General features: G+C 33.3%; 2 protein-coding genes across 9 annotated transcripts in view; one reads left to right on the forward strand and one right to left on the reverse strand.

The window, feature by feature from the left end:
• The window catches only part of LOC149804996 (lysosomal cobalamin transporter ABCD4-like), a 103,199-nt gene extending 93,656 nt beyond the window's left edge, over positions 1-9,543 (reverse strand). For all 7 annotated transcript variants that reach the window (XR_016417369.1, XR_016417365.1, XR_016417368.1 and 4 more), the window contains exons 1-3: positions 9,477-9,543; positions 4,536-4,654; positions 2,566-2,693 (exon numbers count right to left, since the gene is read on the reverse strand). Coding sequence is in view for 3 of the 7 variants with exons in the window: in XM_089946393.1 (XP_089802519.1) it covers positions 2,566-2,693; positions 4,536-4,654; positions 9,477-9,517 (288 nt within the window). In the remaining 4 variants the exon portion in view is untranslated. The remainder of the gene's footprint in view (positions 1-2,565; positions 2,694-4,535; positions 4,655-9,476) is intronic.
• A 171-nt stretch (positions 9,544-9,714) lies between these two features.
• LOC149804997 (adipocyte plasma membrane-associated protein-like) overlaps positions 9,715-12,383 on the forward strand; it is a 53,915-nt gene continuing 51,246 nt past the window's right edge. Inside the window, exon 1 of one of the 2 annotated variants that reach the window (XM_089946422.1) lies at positions 9,715-9,773. The gene's annotated coding sequence lies outside the window, so the exon portion shown is untranslated. Of the gene's footprint in view, positions 9,868-12,383 lie in introns of both variants that reach the window. The other variant, XM_089946421.1, reaches the window with a different exon arrangement.

The raw sequence follows: 12,383 nt of genomic DNA on the forward strand, positions 1-12,383 counted from the left end.
TTAGATGATGGCCATTTTTTTCCTTTTTGAAAAATGTACCAGAATAATAGTTTTGCTGAAACTTCAAAAAAAACTGATTACATTTGAAGTATTGAATGCTCTGTAATATATACTAAGCAAATAAAAAAATTCTGTCTCTGTCAATGTTTCAGAATTATTTTATGTTGCCACAGCAATAACAAACGGGCATTTGTTTGGTCCTTTAAAGACCGCCTATAGCAGCACCTTCAATAACACATGAACAACAAAGTTAAATATAAGCATTGTTTCAGTTTTCATAGTGATTGGAACATATTTATTGTGCAGTGAAAATTTCCTGTTTGCAACAAAAAAGCTCATGATTATGATCACTACCAATGTCAATTTAAAACCCAAAATTAAAGTTCCAATATTCTGAAAAATAGATTTTTCTGGCCATCAAGTTAAATGAAGGTGGGACATCTCACAAGAATGTTAAAACTTTTTCAATTTGTTCACATGTTTTCAATTCCCTGTTAATAGCATCATCCCTTTCGTAGCCTCTGCATCATGGTAGTTGTCTCTGGCTGACCAAAATCTAAGCCAATTTAAGTACATGTACATGTAGCATATAAACAACTATACAGTCACATGCTACTTGGATAATTAATATCAGAGTGAACTGTTTCATGAAATGAGTTTGTTGACAATGGGATGAAGATCAAACAAGGACTACTGTTTTTTATATATGCTTTAGCTGTTTGCTAATGGGATTTGACAGATCCATGAATTTTCTAACATTTGAATTCATGTATATTCTTTAACACATTGTGGAGTGTACTACACAAATGTAAGTTTCAATATCAAATGTACTTCAAACTAGTTGTCTTCATTTAATCAAAATTTCCATTTTATTTCTCCACATAAACAGGTCATCTCTTAAAATTTCACTAGTATGTGAACTTTCAAATTTATTTTTCATCCCCATAACACCATTTATCAAAACATCCGTTTACATCGACAATTTACCTTGGTCCCGAGGATGATGAGATAAACTGTAAGTACTGTATTATGAAAATGGCAACATTGTTTTTAAAAATTCGTGACAAAATATTGAGGTTGGTGATTTTCTGAGCAACAACTTTTTTAAACTCAGAGCCATCTCTGGTGTGCATTATCATCCAATACTGAAATGCCAAAATCGAAGCAACCAATATATAACATGAAATTCAATGATGAATGGAAATAGGAATTTCAGTGCTTGAAATCAAGTTCAAAAGACATAAACATACATTCTGCAGACCAGCCAACCCTGACGAGGCAGTTGATTTTTTTCTGTAAGATTGACCAGTTTTCAGTAAGGTGTAACAAAATATCAATAACTGCTATTGTAAAGCTGTAAACATAATTAAAAGTTCGATGCAGAAACGAAAAATATAATGTTCAAATGATAAGATTTTAAAGTATGCACAGACTTTATTTATCACTAGTTCTCTTGCACAAACTTTAGTTCGAAACCATTTCACATCATGACATCAATCATATCTCCTGCCACGAGACATACTCAAATTGGCAAGTGATGTCCAATAAACATAAACGTAACTGTGTCCTTTCCAACTTTTATTCACAAAAATCTGAATGCCCCTTTTCATTTTTTGTGGTGATTATTTACACTTTTTCCAGAAACTTATTTTCCCTTTCGTCTTTAACAAGCATCACTTTCTGGACACCATTTATAAAAATTAAAAAATAATAATATAATCAACAGTTTGATCATGCAGACACTTTGCATGAACAAATAGGAGCAGTTTAAAATGTCTGGGATGCTGCTGTAAGGTTAGTCTGGTTCCCTGACTAATTTCACTAATTCCAATATGAAACCTGGATCCAAATCAAACAAGGATGAACCAATTATCTGGTTATTTCAACAACATCATTTTTCTGTAGTTTTTGCTTGTTTGCCATTAAATCGTAAGGAATGGCAGTAGGCAGTCTGTCCTTGCATAAAGCTTACTTTAAAATGTGCTATGGTGGCAAGAATTACATTATGGATCATGCAGAAAACCCATTTCATAAAAGCATATTATAAGCAACAAATACATAATCTTTACAAAGTTAAAGGAACCTGCATCAAATGTGAATAAAGATACACATGAAAAGAAACTGTTTGCCAGCTTCATAGCTGAACATATCTCCCATGATGCTGGCAGATCATTTTTTAGATCAAGTCAGTATAATGTTCCATGACTTGAAAATCACACAAAAGTTCTAACTCAAATGGATGAAACTATTCACACAAAGTACCCATTTAACAATAGCCCCTGATGAGACAAAAAAAGAAGAAAATCAAACAATGTAAATGAAGGCTGGAGTAGAAATTTTATTTGCATACCGTGTTTAGAAATACCACAAAAACCGATTCATTCACAATGTACCATGGTATACGTATTAGCTGAATCCACACCAAAACACACCAATATACCAGTCAAAATGCACACACATAGTATAGATATCTTACATCCTCTTGTATAGACAGGAAAATATGGCTATTAGGTACCATAAAAGTTGGTTTCTAAAACAGTAACATAATTTAAGTTGGATACTTACAAAGGCTTCCGTAAGAATCAGAGCCAGGGCTATGCCCGTTTGTTTCCAAAATTCACCATGGTCTTTGTCACCCAGAATTTTGTAGTATGTACTAGGGATCAACCCTATGTTGTATATCACATACTGTTCTGAAAACAAAATCAACAACATCAAAACAAAGTATATGACAAGTACTAGACACAAGAAAATCCATGTTTAGCACACATAAAAACACATACTTTTGAAGGACACAACAACCAAGTAAACTGGCCTCATCACAATGCAAACATTGTTAGAAAAAGAATATAAATGAACCCCAATTCAAGCTTGTTAGCAAGTACTGTGTTCTATATAACAAGAAGGCCAGGGTCAAAGTCAAAGGGTGCAGTTTTTATAAGAAACTTTTAGCTTGATAAGGCCCAAATAAAACCTAGTGCAATGGTTTTAAAATCAGGGTTGGCAGGTTGTTGTTTTTTTAAACATTTATATTTATGGGGAATTTTGTTTAAATGGGAGGATAAAGTGCCAGGGTCATCATTTTTTTGTCATTGATCATTTCATTATCTGATGAGTTCAACAATTCAATACCAAAATCTACCTCATAGAATCTAACTCATTTACTGAACTTATGCTTACACGATGTCTGCACAATGGGTTAGGATGAAGCTCTTCAGCTGTTGGTACCTACATGTATAAATCTGCAGACAAATAAAATATGCATTTACCATGACTAACATAAGGGTCTCGAACAACAAGTGTTCCATGGATCTTTGTGTATCAGCTCCATCTGTGCATTAAAATATCTCCATTTTACCTGACATGCAACAACATGTTACTTTGTATTTATTGACAATGACGACACACTCACAAAAAAGTTGCACTAATGTTTGTAAGACAAAAAAAATCATGCAACTGAAAAGCCAGAAATTTTCCAATTTTAAAACGAATAAGGCAATATTCTTAATATAAAAAAATATATGTTTTCCCAACAATGACATGAAAATTCTAATTTCAGACTAGTGAAACGAGAGACACTTGACGAAATAAAGGATATCTGTGTATAATTATTTACATTTAACAGCTTATCAGCCCAATAATGGATATATGTGTGTATAATTATTTGCACTGAACAGCTTGTCAGCCCATTAAAGGATATATGTGTGTATAATTAATCACACATATGGAAGCTAGAGAATGTAGACTGGTTATGCCAGTCAGCCAATTCTGTCACAAAGTAAGACACTATGTTTAAGGCCAGTCTCATACCTCATGAGCTGAAATCTTTATTAGTCATACTTGATCCTGTCGGAGTTCAGAGTATTCTAAGTTAATAACTCCGAGCCATGCGACCAATGCTTGTGGGGTTACGTCTTGTAATCATACCTCCTGCATCTTTGCTTAACAGACTGATTGAGGAGATGGTGTGAATAGTAATTTGTTGGTTGAATGGTATTAGAAAAGAAATCATGTTGTGTAATTAGAATAACCAAACCATCACTGCATCTAGTTTAGATCTATAGCTATTTTAAGTAGCTCATTCACTGCATGCTGAAGCTAGCATTATCAAATGTTGCAAGTCTTTGTATCACAGCTACTTCAGTGACATAAAAGTGATTGTTCAAACTTAAAGAAGTTTGGCCATGTCAAAACAAAGCAGAGATTCCGTTTGGAAAGATGTGTTTCTCTCTCCCCTCCTTGCCTGCCAGCATAAATAGTGGCCAATTAATTCACATAGTAATGACATACATACAACTTGGGAGTTATATGAAATTCATGAAATATCACCACTATCTACTTAATACCACCCCAGGCAGTGAAATCAAAGTTATAAATGTACTGGCAAAATCTACTCCCAACAGACTATCACTGACCCATGATTTTTGTGCTTTAAAGAAAACGTTCATTAACATGTATAAATGTATGTATCAAAATATCATTAAACTGTCAAAGAAGCATGAGAATAAATCTAGAAAAATACATGACAAATTTACCCAGAAGACCCAGACAAAGGAGAAAAACAAAGAGAAGGACTGGAATACTCTTCCAGGATGGAAAGAACCAGGAGAACAGGTGCAGGAACCGCTTGAAAAAAACCAGGTCAAACTTTACCCTGCAATTATAAAGAGAGAATTTCAGCTCAATATTATTGCCATACAGCAGGATATAAATTTATTGGAATGAAGTAAGAAACTTAGAAATATGTACTGTACAATTTTTGCTAACAAATAATCTAAATATTTTTTATGTGATTTAAATTACTAGCATCAACTAGATTTATGTAAATTATGTGTGCCCCAATGTCAACCAAAAAATATCAAATTCCAAACAATGTTCAAAGACAACTTTTTTATGCACAGGGCAAGGGCTGGTAACTTTTAAAAAAATCACAGGCTCTGACTCAAGTTCAACAAGCCCTGACTCCAATTTCCACATACCCAAATTGCCCCATTTTTTAAACTATTATTTGTCACATAAAAATGCATTTGTTGTACTTCAAACATGAATTTAAGATAAAAACAAAATTATATTAAAATGACTCGTGTTTTTATTCTGATCTCAAAATATTTCACATAAAGCAATGTTTTCCTCCTGAGGTCAGCCATTGTTTAATTGCTTTATCACTGCCCTCCTTACTTAAAAGATCAATTGTGTATATGTTCATTAGCATCTGAAGCATATCTTGCTTTATGCAGCTTCTCTCGACACTTTTGATTTTGTTTCTAGGAACCGTTTAATACATTTATCCAGTGTTGTATTACACTAGTGTAAGCTTGAGCAAGAGACAAAAATTATTATCCATTAATCTTTAAGCTGACACATCTTGAATAATGCAACTGAAATTAAACAAGACCATTTTTAAAAAAATTTAAATACATGTACTTGTTTCTTGGATGAAGTAATTTTAAGTCATTGTGCGTGTGTGTCTGTGTGTGTGTGTGTGTGTGTGACTTGGATTTTTAATGTAGCTTTAACAATTTTTCAGTCATATCACTATGATGTCTGCAGTGTGGCAGTTTATAGTGATGTCTAGCACAGGGGCATCATGCCGCAGACATGTAGCATGATGTCCCACCCAGTCACATTATCCTGACACCAGGCCAACCAGTCCTAACACTAACCTCTTGATGCTGAGCGCCAAGCAAGGCAGCTGTTAGTATCATTTTTGTAAGTGCTTGGTATGACTAGGCCGGGGATCGAACCCATGACCTCCCGCATCCGAGGCCGATGCTCTAACCACTAGGCCACCAGTGCGGTATTTCATGTGATGATCCATCAAATTAGTTCAGAATGTATGCAGTGTTTGGATAGTAGTTATGCTTCTGAGTAATGTAAGTGAGGGAAATTAATTTACATATAGAAAGTGATATGTATAGAGATTTACGGGTAATTATGTCCTTTAAGGAAACAGCTTTCTGGGATAGACAGGACAGTCCAATAATGGAAGTCTGAAGTCCAGAAATAGATGACATGTTCAGAACAAAGGACCAGAAAGTCCAGGAACAGATGAAGTGTTCATAATTGGAAGACTAGAGAATAGGAAGACATGATAAATGGGTCACAAGAGGAAGATAATGCAATCAGTCGTGGACAATGCACTCTTTTCACCACTCATTAATATGATGAAATAAATCCTAATTAGACACTGCTATTAAATTCTGCCAACACAACTTATATTGAAGTGAAGTTGCCACTATTTATTAACTTTTGTTTATTTTTCTTTTCTACGGGGCCTCGTATTGCATTATTTCTTCCCAATAGTCTTGCTCAGTTCTCTATTGATCTGTACACTCCCACCAGGTTATACAATCAAGGAAGTCATTCCCTAGATAACGCCAGCTAAATCCAATTAACCACCCTTCTTACAAAGAGGGCAATGTTACAGTCAGGTAGAGTGATACTTCAGAGTCCTTCTAATTTATCAGCAACCTTTCATGCAGCTGGTACATCATATGACAGAAAACCTGATATGTACAATGATGGAGACATTTTTTCAAAATATTGAATGCAACTCCTTTATGAATTCCAGTCATCACTGAAGCAGTATCAGCTGAAAACCCCATACAGTTCTGCCAACTTATGTTTATTCAAAGTATTATCAAGCTAATAAAAAAAATGTTTTCTCCAGTGGAATCTACTGTTAATTCCGGAAATGAAAGAAGAGCACTCTGACTTTGCCTTTTTCTTTGTCGAAGTCTCTTACACAGACTGGGTACAACTTTTTGTCATCATAATCACTACTCCTGTCTGTTGCAATACTAAACGGCCTAATTTGCATGGCTTCTGCAATTTTAAGTGAAGCATCTTCTGCTAAACACCTAACAATATTAGATGATTTTGTTCTCGCACATGTATATTTTCTGCAATTTTGGAATCAGGAAACATCCATTTGAACAAAGGACCAATAGAGTCTTCTACCACATGGGGTCCAAATACATTTACACATAAGGCGTAATTACCGATAAGTGAAAAAAGCATAATGATTACCCCAAAAGTGTAATGGTTGGCATGTATGTTAATTAGTATATACAGGGTGAGGTAAACAATTATTCATTCCTGTTTTAAGTTCAGTCTGTGTAATAATTTACTGTTTTTTCAAATATAATTTGAGAGGAATCATTTATTTAAATTACAAAGTGCTCATTTGTTTTCATGGATTAAATCACTTATTTTGGGACAACTGTAAATTCATCCAAAGACATTCTGGATTATATCATCATGATACATCAAGAAGGTAGGTACTTCAGCTCATTTAAGACTGCTGGTACATCAACACATTCAGAATTTCTGTAATATATTCATTCCAAACATTCCAGACTATTGGACTTGTGATAGAACCTTTATTTGGGATTTAATTCACAATAATTCCTCTTAAATTTTCATATAGTAACATGAATCTCCCTCCTGCAACAGCTCATGTTATTTTGGAACATTCCCATTATTGCCATTAAATACCCTATAAGTGTAGCTGAGTATCTTCACTACACAGAGATCATTAAAAAGTTCAAGAAAAGAATTCATGAAGACTTGAAAAGAACAAAAAAGTTGAACATTGAGTGACATGAGCCAAATAGGTTACAAAAAAGAAGAAAAATGTAATTTATAATCTATGTTTCTATGGTCTTTGGTAAACAGAAAACCAAATCAATAAAAGGAATAGGTGCCACTGAAAATGAGATTATCCAATGCTTTACATGCAAATGCTATAATTCCAGAAAACAGTAATGAAACAAAAGCATTCAAAAACCTAATTGTTCAATTGTTCAAAGAAGACACCTACTGACAAATATGAAAAAGTGTTAACTGAGGAAATGAGAATGCTTAAACTGCTTAAAAGTGCAGTTGTTGTTGTTGCTGTTGTAGGGTTTAACGCCATTTTTCAGCACACGACAGGCTATACATGGTGGCCAGGATTAATGGCGGAGGAAGAACATGGGAAAACCCTGGAAAGAACCAGTGCCCCACAAGAAGCTACTGGCAAGCTTTCTCACATACCCACATTGGCTGAATCCAAGACTCGAACCCACGCAGACAGAGGTGAGATGGCAGTGATCCGTAACAGATAGCGCTTTAGACCACTCGGCCCCCCAGAGGCAATTATTCTGTTCAAAATAATATTAAATTTCAAAACACAGGATACCACCCCCATGTTTTCATAACTCACGATGTGTTGGCCTATCCTGTGCACAGCCTTGAAAAGATGTAATGTTTATCCATCGGGCTATAGAAATTAAATATATTACTTTGGACTGCTTCTGTCAGCAGTTCAGTTGAGTAATTAGGTCAGGTTTATAGCTAGTGTTACAAAATTCAATGATCCAATTCACTGTTGTTTCTCTTCCACATAAAAGCATATTTTTTTATAAAATGTTGAATTTACTTATTTTTTTTACAAGGTCGGTTTAGTTTGCTTAGTATATCTTGCCATTTATTGGCATTGTTACGTGTTTATGTCTTGTTTATTTGGAAAAATTGCTAAAGAATTTAGAAACAGACTATAAGCCAGGGAATATTCTTGAGAATCCTATTCTAGTGTTGACACATTGGGTAGCAAAGGATATTGTATGTGTGGGACAACTTCTTGCAAAACTGGAAATTTGGATTAAGATGCAGAATTTTTTTAAGGTATAAATTTCCAACTTTTATATTATATATTTATTTGTATGATTCTAAAAGATACATAGTAAATAGGATTTTCTGGGTTACATGTTTTAGAAGGTCATGCAGTGGGTCTTCATGTTAACATTTAGAAATCACATTTTCATATACATTTTGAGTGGAAATGTGTGATTTTTTTGTACACTTTATGAATATCACTTTTCTTAATTAAAGTATGATCATTCTTTCTTGATACCAAATGGATTTTTGACCCAAAATAACACATGATCCAATGTTTACAGAAATGACGTTATCGTTGCGCAGAATTACCCGATGCGCAGAACTGGCCGACATGGTGGTCCTACATGTAAGACCTTGACGCTGATATTTACGTTTTGGGCATCAACACTAAAACAAAAGCAACATGTGCTATGTCTTACACTGTAGGACTAACATGTAGGAAAACCTATTGTACAAAAACAGAAATGTAATTATTATTATTATTATTATTATTAAATACTGACAAATATTACATCTAATTTACACAAACATGAAATTTATTTTATACAGGTTCAAAGTTTCTTTAATAAATGATTGTTTTTGCAAAATATATCTGAGCTTTATAAACTGGGGGGGGGTGGTCCCCCGCTGCTAAAAGGGGGATAACCACGTACGTCATGATACCACAACCATACAGCTATACTATTGAGCTAGTAACTCAATTTAGAAATTATTTACAAGCCAGATTAATCTAACATGGAATAAATTGCTTTCGAAAGCCTCAATAAATTCCTTAGATTTACAATGATAAACACATTATTGACACTATTATGTACTTTGGAGAATGCCGTCCTCCTCTGTCAGGTGCGAGGTCCATGCTGTCTCCTCGGCAAATTTTGCAACGACCTTGACCTTAACTGCCGCTATTCGTAACGGTCTGTAGAACGCGGACAATATAAAACAACAACAAAATAAAAATAAAATTGCATTATTTGTCTTCATTATAAATTATGAGAATCATTTAAGAACGTTAAAAAGTAAGAGAACTAAATCGAGAGCATCAATGAAAGATGTGAAAGGTTAAAAGTTCCGGATAACATTTCCGGGCGTTATAATGTAACTGTAACTGAATGGTACGCATTGAACTCCAAACTTTCTATAATATTCTTCAACACTAAAGGACAGTCTATAATAGAGAGATTAGTACAGTATATCGTAACATATACGGTATACGATTTTGCGTAAATCTGATGGTGACATTGCTCAGATACTAAAAATGCAGCTATTATGTTGTAAATATCACCAGGGGTTCGAATCGTTGCTTACAATTTAACCTGTCATGCATGTACTGAAAGGTCAATTGTAAGCAATGATACGAGCCCCTGTGGTAAATCTGTGCAAGAGGAGACCAAAGTGTAGTTTACTTACTTTTTCTCCTTCTGAAACCCGAAAAAAAGGCGGAAAATAATTTATTGGTCTACTGAATGGATTCAAATAATCACGGGAATGGACTTGTTTGTTTCCAGTTGTTTTTTTTTTCTTCATATCGCTCTGTATAATCATGAATTAAATATTTATATGGTAATAAATGGGGATGTGTTTCATAATATCTACTATTATCCTAAGATGACAAATGTATTCCTAGTAATTTCTGACCATTAAATCGCTTTTAAAAAAAGGAGTCTATTTGTCAATGAAAGTGATTACTTTATTCAATAATTTCATTTAAGATTCCATGTCTGCCAAAACGTTTATTATTTTTGTATGATTTTTTATTAAGTTGTATTTAAGATATTTCTAACAAATTTGTAATGCTCCTTCTGCATTATATACATCCCTGATAAAAGGACGGTTTATGCAAAAAATTTAAGCTAAACATTTGCAAGAACATGTTATCTTGAGTATTCATGGGAATAAAATCCATTGTTTGCAATTTGTAAATTCCAAAGCATCAGTCATATATGATTCACGTGAACAAATGAAACATGGATATTGATCGATCCTGACTCTGTGTGTATGTGTACATCATTATAGAAATACTTTATAACAATTTTTATATGAAAACTAGGCTACTTAAAAAATATATGCATAAACAAAGGCGAGTATAAATTCTTGAAAGTTGTAATTATTAATAACAGTGATGAACAATTGGGTGCTATTTCATTAATGTGTGCAACCTAATTCCCTTTTTGAATAAGATAGGGATAGCAATAAAGGCTGTCTGTCTTTGAACTTTATATTTGACCAAGTTCAAAAAAGTACATCAAAACAAAATTTTCTCATTGTATTTTCAGTAATAAATTTGAAGATTTGTAAGTGTTATCACTCTTTGGTCTTTAACTAAGTAACAGAAAAGAGTGAAAACCAACAAGTCTTGCAAAATTGAACAAATAATTTATTTCCATTTAATACAAAGTGAAAACTTAAAACAGAACTTACAGTATTGTGAGTTAATTCCCAGATAATCTTAAAAGTTATCACATGTCAGAATGTATAAAGTTCCAGTTGAACCCCAAAAGTATTCTAGATAAGTTCAAATAGAGAATGTGTTCATGTGCCTGTGGTCTCAAATATGCTAATGTACTAGTGGTCTCTAGATTGTGATGATGTGCTAAGTCTTTTGATGTAGCACAATAATATGATCCAAAAATGTCCTTGTGTGAATTCAATATAATTCCAAATTATTGTTCAGTCCAAGAATATTATTCAGCACTTTGTAATTCTAGTGAATAATAATTTGAATAAATTAATCCAAATCAAAAACTGAACACAACAATAAAAATGATTCCGCTTTCAATGTTAGACAAGAATGAGCAATTCTTAGGTCAGCAAGATTATATCCCCTTTACAGGACCTAGTTTGCAGTTACCATTTTCTGGAAATACTGTAACTTAAAGTAATTTTCCATTTTAGAAGCTTCTAAGGTCCAACTCTAGACTATCTTTTAACTTATAAATATGTTTATATTAAAAATGATCTGAATATTTAATACACGATCTTAGTGAAAAGTTCAGCTATGTATTCTGTTTTTATAAAATAAATGTCCCTGGTGAGGTACACTATGAACTTGATTTAGGACAAGGTCAGATACAAAATATGGATGCGCATAACATGGAGTCATTAAGAAAAGCCAACAGATAATACTCATTAAATATACATAACACAATTAAAGAAATATTGCATTGTTAATAATTTGTTAAAATAAAAGCTTTAAAAATTTAAATACTTAGGAACTATCCCGCAGTATAGGACTTCCAACATTGACTTTGTAAATGGTGTCAAACTGAATTTTCTGATATTGGATTCATAATTTGTTCTCAACTATTTTTGATCTACTATTCATAGTCGTGTTACTGTGGCAGACAGATGAGTAATATCTGTTCTTTCAGGCAAGGTATGATTTGTTCAGATATTTTGATTTAAATGTAACAAAAATGACATATATTGTACCCCCACTCACAAGGAGAATTTGTTGGATTTATTGTCAATCATGCTTTATATATAAATATATATATATATATATATATATATATATATATATATATATATAGATAGATAGATAGATAGATAGATAGATAGTTTTTGGCAGACATTCTGATGAATCTTGCCTTAAAATTTTGAAATGGTCCATTGTTTGTTTTAAGTTTTGCACTGTTTTATGCAGGACATTAGGCCCTTGGCAACTCACAAGAGCCAGCTGGTTTTCTGGGCAAGGGAGTTCTCTAATAGCAAATGGCAGTGAG

The sequence above is a fragment of the Sinohyriopsis cumingii genome, chromosome 2 (genome assembly GCF_028554795.1).
Source record: "Sinohyriopsis cumingii isolate HCF-2022 chromosome 2, ASM2855479v2, whole genome shotgun sequence".
In the NCBI taxonomy this organism is placed as follows: domain Eukaryota; kingdom Metazoa; phylum Mollusca; class Bivalvia; order Unionida; family Unionidae; genus Sinohyriopsis; species Sinohyriopsis cumingii.